The sequence below is a fragment of the Lampetra planeri genome, chromosome 45 (genome assembly GCF_965212315.1).
Source record: "Lampetra planeri chromosome 45, kcLamPlan1.2.h2, whole genome shotgun sequence".
NCBI classification, from domain to species: domain Eukaryota; kingdom Metazoa; phylum Chordata; class Hyperoartia; order Petromyzontiformes; family Petromyzontidae; genus Lampetra; species Lampetra planeri.
This window is the reverse complement of record NC_136151.1, coordinates 3,695,610-3,713,800: the sequence shown is the minus strand read 5'-3', so window position 1 is coordinate 3,713,800 and position 18,191 is coordinate 3,695,610. Positions and strand designations below refer to the sequence as shown.

Sequence of the window (18,191 nt, the reverse complement as noted above, 5' to 3'; positions counted from 1 at the left end):
TTAACGCATAGCCTGGTTGATTACGTATTTCAAAGATTGCTAAGTTAGAATTTAAGTGTGAACAATCTAAAGAGAGGACACAGGCAGAGAAAACAAGTCGCCAGAGAGAGAGAAAAAAGATAAGCTTAAAACTTCCCCGTAGAAGTGGTTCAATCTTAATTTTAGAACTTTCGTGACTGCAGGAATTATTATTTGTTTCTTTCGGTTAAGTCACGTCTAAAGATAAAATAATAAATTAAATTGAATAATAGAATACGACGTTTCGATTGCAACACAAGCAATCATCATCAGGTATAATGAAATAGCAACATAAAATCTAACCAGAAAACTATAGACAGACATATTAGCAGACAGATATCACCAAGATACATAGCGAGAGCAACACAGGTAACAGAGAGGGGTGATCGTCTCTGTATGGTGGCCTTAAATAGACAGAGGGGGGGGCGGAGGCAGAGAGAGGGAGGAGGGTTAGAGAAAAAATTAGCATATCAATGAGTGGTCAACAGACGTGGTGCTGCGAATGCGATGGCACGGCAAGTAAGCCTAAAAATCAGGAGAAGGACACACTAAAATTAAATAACCTAGTAAAATATCGAAATGTAATGTAATACATTACAGGGTTAGAGAAAAAATTAGCATATCAATGAGTGGTCAACAGACGTGGTGCTGCGAATGCGATGGCACGGCAAGTAAGCCTAAAAATCAGGAGAAGGACACACTAAAATTAAATAACCTAGTAAAATATCGAAATGTAATGTAAGGCAGAGAGAGGGAGGAGGGTTAGAGAAAAAATTAGCATATCAATGAGTGGTCAACAGACGTGGTGCTGCGAATGCGATGGCACGGCAAGTAAGCCTAAAAATCAGGAGAAGGACACACTAAAATTAAATAACCTAGTAAAATATCGAAATGTAATGTAAGGCAGAGAGAGGGAGGAGGGTTAGAGAAAAAATTAGCATATCAATGAGTGGTCAACAGACGTGGTGCTGCGAATGCGATGGCACGGCAAGTAAGCCTAAAAATCAGGAGAAGGACACACTAAAATTAAATAACCTAGTAAAATATCGAAATGTAATGTAATACATTACATTTCGATATTTTTAGGCTTACTTGCCGTGCCATCGCATTCGCAGCACCACGTCTGTTGACCACTCATTGATATGCTAATTTTTTCTCTAACCCTCCTCCCTCTCTCTGCCTCCGCCCCCCCCCCTCTGTCTATTTAAGGCCACCACACAGAGACGATCACCCCTCTCTGTTACCTGTGTTGCTCTCGCTATGTATCTTGGTGATATCTGTCTGCTAATATGTCTGTCTATAGTTTTCTGGTTAGATTTTATGTTGCTATTTCATTATACCTGATGATGATTGCTTGTGTTGCAATCGAAACGTCGTATTCTATTATTTAATTTAATTTATTATTTTATCTTTAGACGTGACTTAACCGAAAGAAACAAATAATAATTCCTGCAGTCACGAAAGTTCTAAAATTAAGATTCAATTTTGTAGTTTTTTTATTTCTTTTAATTTAGCATATGTATTTTTTCATCGTATTTTTTAATAATTTTATTATGAATTAGTATTTTTTAATTGTATTTTTTCATTTGTATTTTCTTATTTGTATTTTTTGTATTAGTTTTTTTTGTTATTTTAAAAACATTTTATTAGTATTTTTAATTTGTGTTATTTGTTATATTTTTTCAATTCGTAGTTTTTCTTTGTATGTTTTTAATTAGTTTTTATTTGTATTTTTTATTTGTAGTTTTTTGTTCGCCTGTATGGACGGGCTGCCCCTGGGTCCGCGTACCCACCACTGCTGTAGCCGATTTGGTCGATACGAGGTTCGTGTGCCCAGCGCTGCATCGTTTTGTTATCACCCTGCCACGAATGATGGGACCCACCGAATCACTCTGCGGTCAATAAGCCTCACAATGCACTCTGCATTGCAGTGCCTCGCCGGTGTTGTCGCTGTTAGGTCAACTGACACGTCACTAAAACTCACCTGGCCACATTCAAGGTAACCATTTACAGGAAGTAGGGCATCGTGATCCGTTTGTTCTCTGTGATATTTGTTTTAATCAGGCGCTTTGTGAAGACCTGCGGACGATCACCGCCATCGATGTTCGACAAAGATTGGTGAGAGAGACAGACACAGACACTCGTTCATACTCACCCACACACAGCCCCCAATCTCACACACAGACATCCATACTCAAAAACTACACTTCTTACACAGACGCTCTCAACCCCACACACACACTCACCCACTCACTCACCCACTGTGAAATACACACACTCACCCAATCACTCACCCACTCCCAAATACACACACTTACCCACTCACTCACCCACTCCCAAATACACACACTCACCCACTCACTCATCCACCCTCACATACACACACCCATTCACTCGTCCACTATCAAATACACACATTCACCCACTCACTCATCCACCCTCAAATACACCCACTCAATCTCTCAAACATACACACCCACATTGAATCCTACACACGCTCAAACACACACACACACCAATCCACACTCGTCGAGACTGAATCTCACACACATTCATACTCACCCACACACACAACAGCCTCACCAACCCACTCGACATCTCACACACTCAAATGCACCCACACATATCGATCCACTCACTCGTCCACACTAAAACCTCTCTCACACACTTACACTCAATCGCGAGACTGACGGCCAACACGTTATCGAGAGACTGCGATGAGGAGTCTGTGACGCGGGGAGGAGAGCGTCATGACACCGGGGGCAAAGATGCTGCTATTATTACAACTACTGGTGAGGACGACCACTCATCGTTCATTCACCACCATCGTCATGGGCGTCGCGGTGGTTAGGAGATGTTAACTACCTCGCTGGTATACAGGGAGGCTCGTGGGTTCGCCTGCTGCTGTATATTTTCAGTCTGCGTCTTTCTCTACCCCTTGGTGGTCGAGTGGATTGTTCTTTTCGGGTCCTCGGGGTGTTTCCTCCACATTTAGAAACACGCGATTAGAGTGTTTGGCTGCTGCTTTACATTTCTGCGTGATAAGCCACTCCGTTGAGCTATCATTTGTACCTGTGAAATTAACAAGAGTTTAGTCCATGGATCTCTATGTCTCTCTGTGGGTCTCTATGAGCATACGTATCTCTACATGTCTCTATGGATCTATATGTGTATATATATATTGGTCTCTATGTGCATCTCTATGCATTTAGAGTATTTGGCTGCTATGAATGCTCACGTGATGATGATGATGATATCAGCAACTTCGTTGAATTGCTATCATTTGTGATGGCCAGGTAAAATAAAAGTTATTTGGAGTTGACACAGTCGGCCGTGGGTGAAATTGAGGTGGTTGTATTTTTGTTGAGTTATTGATAACAGAAATATAACTTTTAGTAAAAAAGAAAAATTGTAATTTTTTAATTATTTTTTTTAAAATTTTAAATTTTATTTTTTACCTAAGTCACTTTACCGAAAAAAACCCCTAAGAATATGAATCCTTGCAGTCACGAAAGCTTCAAATCAAGATTATTGATAACAGTTAGCTATGGGTGAAATTGAGGTGGCTGTATTTTTGTTGAGTTATTGATTAAAGTTCGTTGGTGTTGACACAGGCGGTCGTGGCTGTCATTGAGCATTTAATTGAGTGAGAAGTTGGACGACCGTCTGTGATCGGAATAAATGTTCACGTGATATTCCCAACGAGCAAGACAGACGCCTTATTACACAGACATACATACAAACACACTGGCGTGTTTCACTTGCGTAGGCGGGTGACTGAATGTGGCACAGAAATGTATTCGATCACCTGTTACCTCCCCCTACCTCCTGCAGGAAGCCGAATGATCCTCACAACAACAACAAAAAGCACTCACAGGGGCGGTGACTGCGTGTTTGAATTGAGGAAACTGAACGCGCCGTAGCAGGACACTTTTTTCTGAACAGACACTTGTGAAGAACACAGCGGGATCTGGTAATGTGAACAACAACCACAACAACAACCACAACAACAACCACAACAACAACAACAACCACAACCCGTGTGATTGAAACGTCGCGAATTCAGGAATTCGGGTTGCCAACACGAACTGGACAAGAGCCGGACTGGGTGGGAGTCCGAGGTAGTTCGTGGTGAGGAGAGGGGGCAGCGTCATGACCCCCCCATGGAGGAGCATTCTGGTGCGGGGTGGAATACTCCTCGTGGTGAGTTACCTCTCATCACCCCTATTACCTCATTACCTCTGTTAACTCTCGTTACCCCTATTACCTCTCATCACCCCTCTTACCTCTCATTACCCCTATTATCTCATATTATCATATATTACCTCTAATTACCCCTATTATCCCTCATTACCCCTATTACCTCTCATTTCCCCTATTACCTCTCATTTCCCCTATTATCTCTCATTAACACTATTACCTCTCATTACCCCTATTACCTCTCATTTCCCCTATTACCTCTCATTTCCCCTATTACCTCTCTTTGTGGGGGGTTGGGGGAGCAGTGGTGGGGGATCCGGGGGGGTGGACACGGTAAAATGGAAGTATGCTGTTGCTGCTTCTGCGATGACAATACAAGTTTGCACAAGACCGAAACAGCAAACACAGAGTACTGAACTTCCTCATTGCAGCCTGCACAGGTAATGCCAATGCCATTGTAAAGGCGACATTGGGGTTCGTGTGGATAAGCTTAGCCTTTTGCAAATAGCTGGGATAAGCCAACCTCTGACTGGGGATTTAACTTGCAAACTGAAAATGTTCCATTGGAATGTTGTTTTTTCCCATTAATCATCAAATCATTCCGGCAAGGTGAGGATTGGTTCAACATACAAGGTGTGTGTCTTGTCTGAAGACAATTCTCTGACCAATTTTTACCCGAGTTAGTGAACACCAGGTTCAGACAGGTTGAGAATTGGGTTCAATATACAAGGTGTGTCTTCGTGTCTGAAGACAATTTAACGACCAATTTACCCGAGTTAGTGAACACGAGGTATGGATTCGGGACAAAATACCAATACTCACAAACTCATCACGGAAACAACAGCGTCACAGCCTTTCTGAAAGCACCGGGACTGTCACAGCTGACAGAGTCGCGACGTTTGGCGACGTCACCCGAAATGACTCCATTCTGCGTGGATGTTTTCTGCAGGTGTGTTGTGCACTGCAGGAGTCGTCTGCCGCCACAGAGTGTGGAAATGGATTCTACAAATCACCACAAGGAAAATGCTGCGAGCTGTGCCGTGCAGGTAGAGCGACGCAAAGACACGGAGATCCCCAATCCCTGCGCCTCTGTGGAGTGACAAATTGTGGTGACCGGTTGCTTCCTTTCCCCACAAAGTTACAGCTCGGCTCCTGTGGAAAGGAAACTAAATCGAATTAACTTTTTCCCGTGAACTTGCCACAATTTGGATGTAAATGGTGGTTACTGAAAGAAAGAAATGTGTTTTCAGTCGAGCCATTGTGCTCTTAATCACACCTAACACATGTTGACTGTCAGTGCAGCTCGATCTCACCAACTTGTGATCATGTGTTTGTGTTTGCAACAACTCCATTGCTTGCTCACACCTCTTTGCCTTTCAGGGATGTACAAAGTGATGGACTGCATAGGTGATGGAATGGGCGCCTTGTGTGAGCAGTGCCCTAGGGGCAGATTCATGGACAGAGACAACCAGGAGGAGGTGTGCACGCAATGCAGCAGCTGTGGACCAGGTAGATGACAACACAGCAAGTGGGTTGCTGCTGTATATGTGAATTATGTTTGACATTTGTATTTTTTTAATGCGTGGCAGGGTTTGTCTGCATACTCCCCTTTCAACCAGCATTTAAAAAAACACGGACAAAACTTGATGAGGAACTGACCAAATATCCCAAGCAAGACAATCCCACCTCAATTTATATTCCAATTGTTGTAATCAGAATCTTTAAAATAGAGCTGGGGTGATAGTCTTGATCGGACGAAACACCATTCGCCTCCTTCTAATGAAATTAGGTGGAGGCAATGCCGCAGTGAAAAGCGCAGCCAGATGGTCAGAAAGGCCAGGATCAACAGGCTGTACATCTAAAACGCCAATCCCACAAAAAAGTACAAGGTGGAGTGTGTGACCATGGGTGCGAGTGAGTATATTCACATGGTGGGTGAGACCAAAGCAATCAAGTAGAGCCAAGATGACCCCAGACAAGGAGCAATTCCGGGAATCGACACGGATGTTGAAGTCGTCCAGAATAAGCATCCTGTCATAGGTTGGGCACAGCACTGTGATGAGCTCGGCAAACTCGTGAAGGAGCAGAGTGGTTGACTTTGGAGGACGATTTCTCGGTGGCAGAAGCACGGCACGGATACTTCTCCACTCAAAAACAAAACACTCAAACGCTTGGAAAGCAGGGATGGTCACAGACCGCAGATTGGCAAACTTGTGATAAATGATTATATTGTATAGGGTATAGTAGTGTAGTATATAGCGTAATGTATAGTATTGTAGTGTATAGTGCAGTGTATAGTATAATGTGTAGTGTATAGCGTGGTTTATAATCGTGTCGTGTATAGTAGAGTGCATCATCATCACGATCCATGGGCAGATATCCCGTACATTTCGTCATTGGTTTCCACTTTCCATTGTCTTGTACCAATATGCTCAAGTAGTGGTCACATCGTTCTGGCACCAATTTCTTGCAATGATGTCGTCAAGCCATTTACTCTGTTAGCTCTTCCTCTCTTTCCAGTTACCTCTATTTTTCCAAACAAGAATAACACTTTTAATGTTCCTGTTGTTGTCCATCCTATATATTATTATGGGTTCAGTAATAATGTCCTGCCCATGAAAATTATTCAGAATGTACCCAATCTCCTGAGATCTCAGAAGCGATATAAACTGTCAAAATCTTGCTTTCTATTCAACATTCCCCAAATTTTCTGCAAAAAAACCCAAATCAATTGGCTTATTTTCCATGTTATAAACTTGATTTTATTTTATTTCTTGGGTGTTTGAGGGTTATAGTTTCTCAAATCTACGTCCATAAACTACCCCAAATCCAATTAATCTTCTTCATGAAAGCCTACGTATGAAAACAAAACAGATGATATAGCCTGGTGCGTAGCTACATTATAGACACTGCAGCAAAAACCATTGCTGTGATGTACTATGCGCTCACATCTATGCCCCTTTCCTGTGTAATATGAGGATATATCCGGCTCACTGACGTATCACAACTCGTCATGGTGATTGGCTCTGCCGGTCCTGGTTTACAGCCAATGGGGGGAAGCCTGGGGGCATGGCCCTGACGTGATGGAAAGGTGACAGCTATAAGGATTGGTTCTGCTGGCTTTGGCCACAGCCAATGGGGAGATGAGTCAGGGGCGTGGTCCCGGGAGCTGACGAGGGAGCCTGGAAGATTCCATGCAGGCTAACGAGGATTGGCGGAAATGTACCACGTGACCCGGGTATTAAATAGGGGTGGAGATGAACGGGAACGAACAGAGGAAGGAGGCCACGTGGGAGCGGGGCTCCGAGTTGGCACGTGGCAGTGCATCTCTCTATCTGTCCCTCTCACGCTACCTATCAGCAGTGTGAAGTAACTGTAACATAAGTTGAATAGAAGACGGATTCCAGAAGTCGTCTCAACGAGCTTTATTACACCTGCATCAACCCGCTTTGACCAGTGTGGAGACGTGTGGAGCTAAATTACCCCAAAAAGGGACAAAAGGGCTGTGTAACATGTGAAACGACACCGACACACGGTGTACTCGGAGCCTCTTTATTTTGTGACACAGCACCAACTCAAGGCCCGGCTCCTTCTCGCGTCTTGAAGCTTGTCCCTTCTCCCGAACGTCCCCACCCGTTGTGCTCTCTCGATTTCCCTCCAACCATCTGTCACTGTCTTTCCTCCAGCCAATCCCCCTCCTTCTCAACGGTTCTCAACCATCGCCCCGAGGTTCAAACTTCCGCTTCCTGCCTTTTTCCATTTGAACCTCTCTTACCAATCTATTGAGACCCCCTCGCCTCCTCCACCAATCATCCTGGAGGCCGCTTTACACCAATAGGAGGCCTCAGCCTACTTCCTGGGAGTTGGTTTGGCTGCAAATTTGCTTGGGGTGAGTGCTTCCGAATTCAAGTCGATACACATGTGTAGTGACATAGAATTGGTCAGGTATTAACATAGCGCTGGCTGCTGGTGGGGAAGGGGATCTGCATCTTACAGCAGCCCTGATAACAGCAGGCCACGTGATACACTGGAGGTGGATCTAGGGGAAAGGTCGCTGAAGGGGCACACCAGGAACCAGAGGTCGCAAACGGGTTTTGATTCCTTACCCGTACCCGTACCCGGCCGCACCAGAGGCGCAAACGGCTACCCGTACCTGTACCCGGCCGGGTACGGGTAGCCGGGTATCGGGTAGGGTACGAGTATCGGGTACCCGTTTGCGACCTCTGCCAGGAACCCACGGGTAGGTTCTAGAAAGGGGGCGTGACTGGAGGCAGAGCCAGGCCAAGCTGACAATATAAGAGAGGCCTTGAGAAGGAACCTCAGGGCTGTCGTTTGGAGTGGGATCCCGTCGTGCTGCTGCTAGAGTCTTCACCGTTCTTCTCGTCGTCGTCTCCATCTTCACCATCTCGGCATAGCCAGTCAGGCGGTCTATCAACTGTCCTGACTGGGGACCGTAGTCGACTATAGATGGATTAATTGTTCATTATCAGTGCCCCCGTCTCTTAGTGTCTCCGATTCAGTCACTACACATGTACAGGACGTGTTCCCCACATACACAATTGTTGTTAATGCCATCTCCCAAATTGAGCAATGTATGTTGAACTTTTTTTGCATCGTACGTAGCCAACCATCTGCGTTGAGACTGATCAACTTTCTCATTGCAGGCGAGGAGGTGGCTGTGAACTGCTCCGTGGCCCAGGACACCGTGTGTCGGTGCACGAAGGGGCTCAAGAGAGACAGCGATTCGGGAATTTGTCTGCTTGAGGAGCCACACCCAGGTAGTAGTAGGATTACAAAGCGGCTCAAGTCAACCACAATAAGCTGTTTTGTTTCTCCGCTAACAGTGGGAGGAAGGGACAGCCTGATAACTGAAACAGCAGAAGCTGTCTGCAGTAGAAGCACGAATTGAATCTCAACCTTATGTCTATTGCAGGCTTCAGGGACTGCATGCATGGTCAAGCACAGCCATTTGTGATGTTATCAGTTCACTACCCTGTGCAATACTGAACACCTAATATATATTGTCTCTACACAGAAGTTTTAGGCTGGAGTCCCCTTGCATCCAAATCTTCACACTTTGTAGTAGCACGTTTACTTCTCATTTCAGAGGTTTGTGGTTCAAGCCCATCGGCTACCCTGGTTAATGTTACTGGTGCATTCAACAAAATAAAATGCGCCTTCTGCTTCACTGTGAATGATAGAGGTCTGGTAACCTCAAAGTTCGTTCTAGGGGAAGGCAAATTGTATAAAAAATAACATCACCCCCAGCGGTGAAACTGCTGCAGATGATAATCTGTGAAAAAGCACCTTCGTGATATTTTTGTGCTTAAAAAAAAAAACTATAGAAATTATGCAAAGAGCAATGATTTTATGGTTTTATTTTGATAGAGGTTGCGTTAATACAACGTACTGCATTCGTATACATTGCAATATATCACATAGACCTGACAAGTAGGCAGAGAGAGGACTGCTGTTGACAGCTTGTTGTTTTTCTCCTTCATAAAATATTCAGACGCCACGTCAGTCGCGTTGGCAGCAGCCCTCATCCTCTTCGTCCTGACTGCACTCGTGTTGCTCATAGTTTACTTCAACATGAAGCAGAAGGGGTTCGCTTTTAAAAGGATGTTGAAGCGATCCGGTAAGTGGTAATGTTCCGTGCTTAATCCAAAGATCTCATCCTGGTATTGGGGCTGAAATTATACATCTGAAGTGACATTGAATGAGTCACTGTAGCGCGTGCCGCTGGGAGATTGGTAGACAATAGAATTAGGGGCAACAGCTCGTTCTACCAGTTGTACCTGTGGGCAAGGCACGGAGCCTTCTGGGGGATCCAGAGGGGTGCGGGGCTGAGGGCGGAGCCTGGCCACGCTGGGCAGGATAAAAGGCGAGTCACGTAGGTAAAAAATAAAATGTAAATTAATAAAAGTAATAATATAAATAAAATAATAATAAAAATCACGACATTTCGGAGGCAACACAAGTCTCCGTCATCAGGTGGGACCGTCACAGCTCGATTTACTGTATCAAGTGAGGCAGAGATTCCAAGATACAAGCTCTTAAATACAAGTTAAGGGAGAGGAGGGGGGGGCTTATCTGAATGTGGTAGCCAATGAATGGAACGTATTGGGAGGGGGGCGGGGCTAAAAGAGAACAAAAGCTGTATGTGGACCTGTTTGTGCACAAGCACCTGTTGGTGCACATGCTAGAAGAGAACGAAAATGCCCATGTTTTTACCCAGTGTTGGCTGACAATCAAATACAATAAAGAGAGTACTGTTAAACGCTGGGGATGTTAACACTCGGTAAAGTAAAATAGTGCCTGTCAAATAAGATGGTCCAAAAATGTGTAGTTAAATCTTTTTTGCATGGTTAATAACATCTTTCCAATGATTACTCAGTTTGTACCCATCATCACGGTTGAAATTACGTCTGTGTTTGTATATCTGAATGGCTTCGTGTACAAACCTTGGATGGTAGCCAGAGGGTTTGCAGAGCACCTTGGTCTCGGATAAAAAACAATATAATGAGAGCCCACAGCGTTGTAGCAATGATCGGCAACGGCGGAAGACTCAATTTTGCCGTGTTTCAGATCTGACTTGTGCTCGCGGACACGATCAGAGACATGACGCTTCGTTTCCCCAATGTAGCAATCACCACAGCTGCAACTCAGTTATAGACTCCAGGATATTGCAAGTCAGGGATGACATCCTTCACAGATAGAATTAGATCACAGATTTTATGTACTGTACTGAATCGGACTTGGATCTTATGTTTGTTTAGAATTTTGGAGATCTTTTTGGTCACGCCTGCTATGTATGGCAACGTGATAATTTTGATCGGAGTTTCAAGTGGCTGTTTCTGTATGGTGGGAGAAACAGCTTGGTGGATGGTGCGGTCAGAGTATCCATTCATCCTGAGGGCCCGATGTACATGTCTTAATTCACTGGCCAGGTGGTGTTGGTCAGAAATGCCATGAGCTCTGTGGTATAGCGTTTCGATGAGAGAATTATTTTGAGATGGGTGGTGGTGGGAATCCGGTTTCAAGTAGGAATCTGTGTGGGTGGCTTTCCTGTAGACAGAATGTCCCAAGTATCCGTCAGGTCTCCTCTCAAACAGAATATCTAAGAATGGTAGTTTGCCATCTTTCTCCACTTCCATGGTGAATCTGATGGATGGGTGTCTGAAATTGATGTGGTCCAAGAAGTTGTTCAATGCTGGGAGGCCATGTGGCCAAATGACGAAAGTGTCATCCACATACCTCTTCCGCAGGGAAGGACGCAGGGTGGATGTCTGGATGGCGTCTGATTCAAACTTTTCCATGAACATATTGGCTATCACTGGTGACAAGGGGGAGCCCATAGGGGTACCCTCATTCTGTTTGTAGAAGGTGCCATTCCAGGTAAAATAAGTGTTGGTGAGGCAATGCCTAACCAGCGCAGGTACATCCGAATTCAATCCATGTTGGACAAAGTCCTCAATTATTGTTAGGGTGTCCGGTACTGGAACTTTGGAAAACAGAGATACTACATCAAAACTGACGAGGATATCATCAGGAGATAGTACCATGTCCTTGACCATAGAGACTAATTGGGTTGAGTTGAGTACTTCCGAAGAGGTCTTGCCTGTGAAGGGGAGCAGAGTGTCTGATAGAAACGGGCTAGTTTGTACGTAGGGGAGTTAATAGTTGACACGATGGGTCGTAGCGGGCGGCCTTCTTTATGGATCATGGGAAGACCATAGAGTCTGTGAGGTCTAGCAGCCCGAGGGTTTTAGAGAGGGACGTGTTGAACAGGACGCTCAATTGAAGTGTCGTCATTCTTTTGCTGTTTGCTAACCACTCTTGTGACAAAGGGAGGCATAGGAAAACTATAGAGGTCCCAAGGGCATCGAGATTGGATTTGAACTGATACACAACGATCTAAAAACTGTTCATGGTCTTTAGCCACATGTGATGACATCTTCATCTTGGCTATGCAATTCTGCAACTTTACATTCCATTTTTTATCTGTCTAATCTTAAAAATATACGTAATGTAAATGTTCCCCTTGACTCCAATATCACCATGTTTAGTATTCTGTGTCAATGAATAGAAAAGTTTTTTGTTTTACCTATAAAATATTATACAACCATATCAACTTTGCTATGAATCGGTGATGAATTATTTTATTGGATTTCTTGCAGACACTCCTCCTACAAATAATGAGCATGATGAAAAGCTACCGCTTGTTCATATAATTCGAAATGAACACAAGGAGCCATATAGAGTTCAGGTAAACTCAACGCAGCACAGTTGCATGATGACCCTATTCTACATTGTTTCACTGGGTAGGCATTTATACCAGTACACTGAAGACTCCATCCCACAAACACATAAATAATTGTAACTGTGTCTTCTCCACACGCTACAGAGAAGCAATGAGAGCAGCGAGACAATGCAACAGATCCGAGAGAATAAAGAGAAACTCAAAGCCTGGATCGGAGTGGATCCCTCAGCCTTCTTGGAGCATCTCAATGGCTTCAAATTGATTCCACGGCACGTTCACCAAGCGGCCGTCATCAAGGGCGGAGAGGAGAGTGTTGAGCTCGTACTGGACCACTGCATCTGCCAGGGAGAGGCAGGCTGTGAGAAGCTGTGGGATGCCCTCTACTCTGTGAGGAAGCAATACATTCAGCTGTGGAAGTGGATTCAGAAACACGGTACGACCCACGTAAACACACAAGTGTATTGAAATCGAATGCCTTTTGTTAGAGTCAAGGAGGAAAAACCGTGCATATGCATAGCTTCTGTAATGCTTTCCAACACGAGTTCGTCCTCGGGAAGTAATTGGAGACAACACTACTTTAAAGTCGCACAGGAATGATGCCATGCTGTGTGTGACTGAACGACTTCACGTTTCATTTGACTGTTTAAGTACCAATATGAACCTAAATATGTTATACGTTGTGCCACGATTCCAGAAGCATAATCATGGCCTAATTTGATTTTAAAAAAATCAAATAAATCTGTGTAAAACGATACTTGTGGAATTCATATGAATCTCTGTCGATTGCAGGTGAGGCATTGAGAGCCGTTCAAGATAAGGAGTCCGATCTGAAGCTGTGGATTGCCAGAGACCCCAAGCATCTTCTGCTGCAGCTGATGAGTCGGGGACAAATCCCCAACGAGCTCTTCACCAAGGCCAAGGGCATCCGGGATGGCACGGAGTGCACAGAGCTGCTGCTCGACTACTTCATTAAGAGAGGGAATGACGACTGCCTCAAGCTGCTCTTCGCTCTGCAGGCTGTGCAGGACGAGTATTCTGGACTGAAGGAGTGCCTGGGAGACCTTGGTACAAAACAATAGAATAATAATAAACATTTCATTTCAGACAATCCAAATTTGTCGTATTAACCGGCCATCATTCCTTCTCGTGTCCTGCCCGGGTGCACTTAATTAACAAAGAAATGTCCTATAACCCATGCACTGTCGTTCTGCTTTTCTACGTAAATGGAAACCGTGTACTTGTCCATGCTTTGTTGCACGCTCTTTCAATGCCGTTTCTTTAATTGTCAGTGTCCACGTGTCTGATCCGTACGTCATAGCAGGTAATGCGGGCTGATTAAAACTTTCTTCAGGCACATTGGTTACGTTACATTTCATTATTGTGTTACATTTTCCAAAAGCACTCCAACCTGCTCTCATCCACCTTTGAATGCTGGAATGGTGCCAATTGCTGCTGCATTTCCCCCCTTTTGTGGTGCCGCAGACTTCCTTCGGAGACTCTCCAAGTCCCCCGTGGTTCTGAACAAGTACAGCGACTTTGTCCTCCGGGACAAAATCCGCTTCAAGACGAGGGAGCTGCTCATGGCGCTGCACGACGACCTGACGCCTCTGCTCTCCCAACTGCAGATCAGGAACATACTCACCGACAACAGTGTGCGGGTATGTCCACTAAGATCATCGTCATCATAATCACGTATCGCCTCATAAATTAGTACGTTTGGTATTTGGCAAGTCTCTTTTTTGCACAAAGGCGATCACGAAAGCACAACGGATATACTTTCTAGGCTTTATAGAGCATTTCCATCTTGAGTGCTGCGGGATTGGTTGACATGTCGATGTTTGCCTTAGACAAGCTGAAATAAGTGCCGAGAGCACAGATGGATATAAGAAGCACAATTGAACATAGCATTAAACATATGTAATAAAGGACTCTGTCAGGCGATGCTGGTCTCCATTCGTCTTTTATTTAGGTTCTTCTCCCCACCCCCCACTGGCCTCTTCTCCCGGACCAGTGCTGTCTCGTGTGCGCCCCACGCACGCTCTCTCTCTCTCTCTCGTGCCCCGCACACTCCTCCGTTAGCTCCTCTATTCCCGCACTCCGCACACCGCTGGACGACGGCGTGCAGAGGTCCTTCGGCCATGTGGCCGATGGCGCGGATCTTCTCTCACCACCCAACGTGGCTCAGCCTCTTAGATTCCCCGACTGCCCCGATCTCTTCCGGGCTCCTACTTATATCCATTCCCCCCCACGTGACCCTGACTCCTCCCCTTCCGGATCCTCAGATCCGGCCTTCCCATACTATCTCTCTCTCCCCCGCTGGCTTCGCCCCCATTCACCTCACCTCCCATTGGAGCCGAGGCGAACGGTGGCCACTCCCACACGCCCCGCAGACCAGGCTCTGCCCCCCAATACCCCGGGCCGCGTGATTGGACCCGAACCCAGCAACAACCCCATTTACGCTCGCATTACACATAGATCATAGCACACATAGGGAGTGGAACACATAATCTTATAATTAGAACATTTCTAAGACGACCATTACCACTGTTTACATCGGACTGTATAGTTACATAATTGTATTTTTAAGATATCCTTAGTATTGTTTTAAATGTGTTATTGATTGTGGTGCACAGTCACACACCAAGTCACACTTTGTCATAAACGCTGCTTTACAATGGAAACAGTGGTTCTGGAGTATTGTAGGCAAGTGGCTCTGAAGAATCACCATCGCCGTAGAAACGGTGTTCTGCTCTTAAGCGTCGCATCTTGTGCTCGTGTGTTCACCCGCAGGCAGTGAAAGAAATGCAAGCTCGGCAAGGCAGCGAGAAGGCGACACAGCACATGGTGGAGTTGGTGATGGCGAGGGGGCGACCGAGGGTGAAGCAATTCTGGGAGGCGCTGTGGGACCTCAGAGAAAGTTACCCAGACCTGGAGGACATCTTTGAGAAGTTCTAATCTCGTTTGGGAGAGAGGTGGTGGAGTGGTTAGCACCGTGTAATAACCACTGCATTGAGACACCCAATTTATATCGACACATTTTAACTAGCGTTCATGAAAATTGCATGTCACAATTGCTGAGGTGAGAAATTATCTCACTCGGCTGATATGCAGGAGGTCTTGGGTTCGATCCTGACTGACAGCTGCTGTATAGAGGTAGTCCTCTACTTACGATGGAGATGCGTTACGACGACCCCATCGTAAGTCAAAAATATCGTAAGTCGAAGATGGCCTAGCCTACCCCCCAGGAGTCTTAAGAATGGTGATAATTTAGCAAAACAGAGCAATTTACAGTACCGTACTATATAAACTATATACTGTATGTATTTATTAATTACAATACTGTATTGCACAGTAAAATGTAAAATAAAATAAAAACTAGGTAAATTCTTAGCCTACCGATATGAACTGCAATTTAATAGAACGTTTTTTTCAGGAAATAATCCTATCTGCTATAAAAGCTTTTAGCATGCATTAAACGTATCGTATCGTGGTAACCATACAATGAAATCGCTAAAGCTGCATATCATACATGCATTGAACGTATCGTAACGTATCATATTGTACTGTACTCGCCAACACTGTCTGTCGTCTGCATACTTGAACGATGTTAAGTCGTTAATGGCAATTTTGTCGGATGGCTATCGCCATCGTAAGATCGAAATATCGTAAGTCGGACCATTGTAACTCGCATTTAGATTATTTGGCTGATATACATTTCCACGTGATAAGCCACTTTATCGAGCTATCATTTGTGGCCAGGTCGCTTCTGAAAAAGAGCTACATAGCTCAGTGAGCCTTCGTAAGATATAAAAAAAAACTTAGTTTTATTTGCATATATTTGTTAACCTTTCCTATACTTTGCACTGCTATAATTTTTTGTATGCTTGTCGTTATTACGTTCTCACCTGCCTCTACTGGGCATCTATGAAAATTGCATATACCGCATTGAATTTCTCCAGTATGAATATAGATTTTAATTGATATAGAAGGGACATATATCAGACCACACTCTGCTTGACTGTATTCTGTTGGCAGGTTTCCACGGGAAGGAAGTCTCACAACATTTGTCTGATCCACCAAACCTCGCCTTTACAGTGCCCGATTACAGGCGTTTGCCACCAGCACACTGCCTGACTTTGTAATTCCCGTCCCATCATCTCCTTTCCCCAAGTTTTTATAGCCTTGCCAGATTTAAGAAATGTATTTATTATTGTCTGTGACAAAGCCATTACTTTTTTTTTTATCGAGCCTGTGCTGGGCAACCCTGATGACGATGTTTTATCTTTTCCAAGCGAGATTTTTATTCTCAGCCACGGGCCACATCACTCGTGAGGGACATCTGAACGGGTCTTGTGTCCCCATCCTCCCTAGCCAAGAAGCTCTACTGCGAAAGTCAAATTGCCCCTGCGACTGAGACGGATCGAGGGACCTTGTATTAAGTAGTGGTTTGACTATGGGCTGTAAATTATGATTATTAAGCATATTTGTAATAAAAGACTCCATCAGGCACTGCTGGTCTCCGTTGGTCTTTTATTCAAGTTCTTTCTCCGCACCCCGCTGGTCTCCTCCACGGACCAGCGTCGTCTCGCGCGCGCCCCGCACACGTTTCCTCCTCAGCTCCTCCACTCTTCCTCACACCCCGCTGGTCCTGACAAGGGACCAGTGTCTCCTCTCGCGTGCCGCGCACGCTCCTCTCGCGTGCCGCGCACGCTCCTCTCGCGTGCCGCGCACGCTCCTCTCGCGTGCCGCGCACGCTCCTCTCGCGTGCCGCGCACGCTCCTCTCGCGTGCCGCGCACGCTCCTCTCGCGTGCCGCGCATTCTCCTCTCGCGTGCCCCGCACGCTCCTCCGTTAGCTCCTCCTCACGCACGCCCCGCACGCACTCTCCCGTCAGTCGCTCCGCTCCTCCCCGCTCCGCACACCGCTGGCCGACGGTGTGCTGAAGCCCCATCAGCCACGTGGCTGATGGCGCGGCGGCCACCCAACGTGGTCCCGCTTCTTCACTCCAACAACTGACCCCGATCTCTTCCAGGCTCCCACTTATATTTTCTCCCCCACGTGACCCTGACTCCTCCCCTTCCGGATCGTCAGATCCGGCCTTCCCATACTGCCCTGCTGGCTCCGCCCCCATTCACCTCGCCTCCCATTGGAGCCGAGGTGAACGGTGGCCCCTCCCATGCGCCCCCCAATACCCCGGTCCGTGTGATTGGGCCAGAGCCCAGCAGCGACCCGATTTACGCTCGCATTACATATTTAAGGACTTTAATTATTAAGACCCAACTTTACAGCAATAACATTCAACAACATTGCATTTATATAGCACTTTTAAGAATGAAGTGTCACACACCGTGTGTGCTGTTCATTTATCACGGGAGACAATACTGGGGAAATTAAGTATCTTCCAGAATGCTGCTGTGGTGTAAATTTGAACACGACTTGCAATCCCGAGGTCACCGGTTTTGATTTAATCTCCCAGTACTGCAATTGAAGTATTGGTTTAGGATATCAGCAATATGAATGGGTGCAACACGGCTATTCGATTTGGTAGCTATGAGTAGTTAGGTAAAGGGTTGGTAAGGTGCTACTAAGGTTATTTACCCCTCTTGAAGTTGTGTTTGTTTGTTGACCATGCATTTTCCATGATAACTGTGATGGCCGCCACAAGCGGCCGTTCGCCCCCCCCCCCCCAGTTCCGCTTCTTTCTTGCCAGC

The 18,191-nt window shown here is 45.6% G+C and overlaps 1 protein-coding gene across 3 annotated transcripts; it reads left to right on the top strand.

Moving 5' to 3' along the window:
- Window positions 1–1,966: 1,966 nt before the first annotated feature.
- On the top strand, window positions 1,967–16,990 carry LOC144733011 (uncharacterized). 3 transcript variants are annotated; one of them, XM_078614718.1, is made up of 11 exons: window positions 1,967–2,136; window positions 3,853–4,221; window positions 5,168–5,264; window positions 5,599–5,727; window positions 8,883–8,999; window positions 9,731–9,856; window positions 12,399–12,487; window positions 12,626–12,914; window positions 13,271–13,546; window positions 13,964–14,139; window positions 15,272–16,990. In XM_078614718.1, the coding sequence occupies exons 2-11, from the start codon at window positions 4,171–4,173 to the stop codon at window positions 15,434–15,436; spliced, it is 1,515 nt and encodes a 504-aa protein (XP_078470844.1). In that variant the 5' UTR covers window positions 1,967–2,136; window positions 3,853–4,170; the 3' UTR covers window positions 15,437–16,990. The 3 variants fall into 3 exon arrangements, with proteins under 3 accessions (XP_078470844.1, XP_078470843.1, XP_078470845.1); XM_078614717.1 differs by having other exon boundaries at window positions 1,967–2,810; XM_078614719.1 differs by having other exon boundaries at window positions 1,968–2,810; window positions 8,883–8,996.
- The last annotated feature ends 1,201 nt before the right edge of the window (window positions 16,991–18,191 follow it).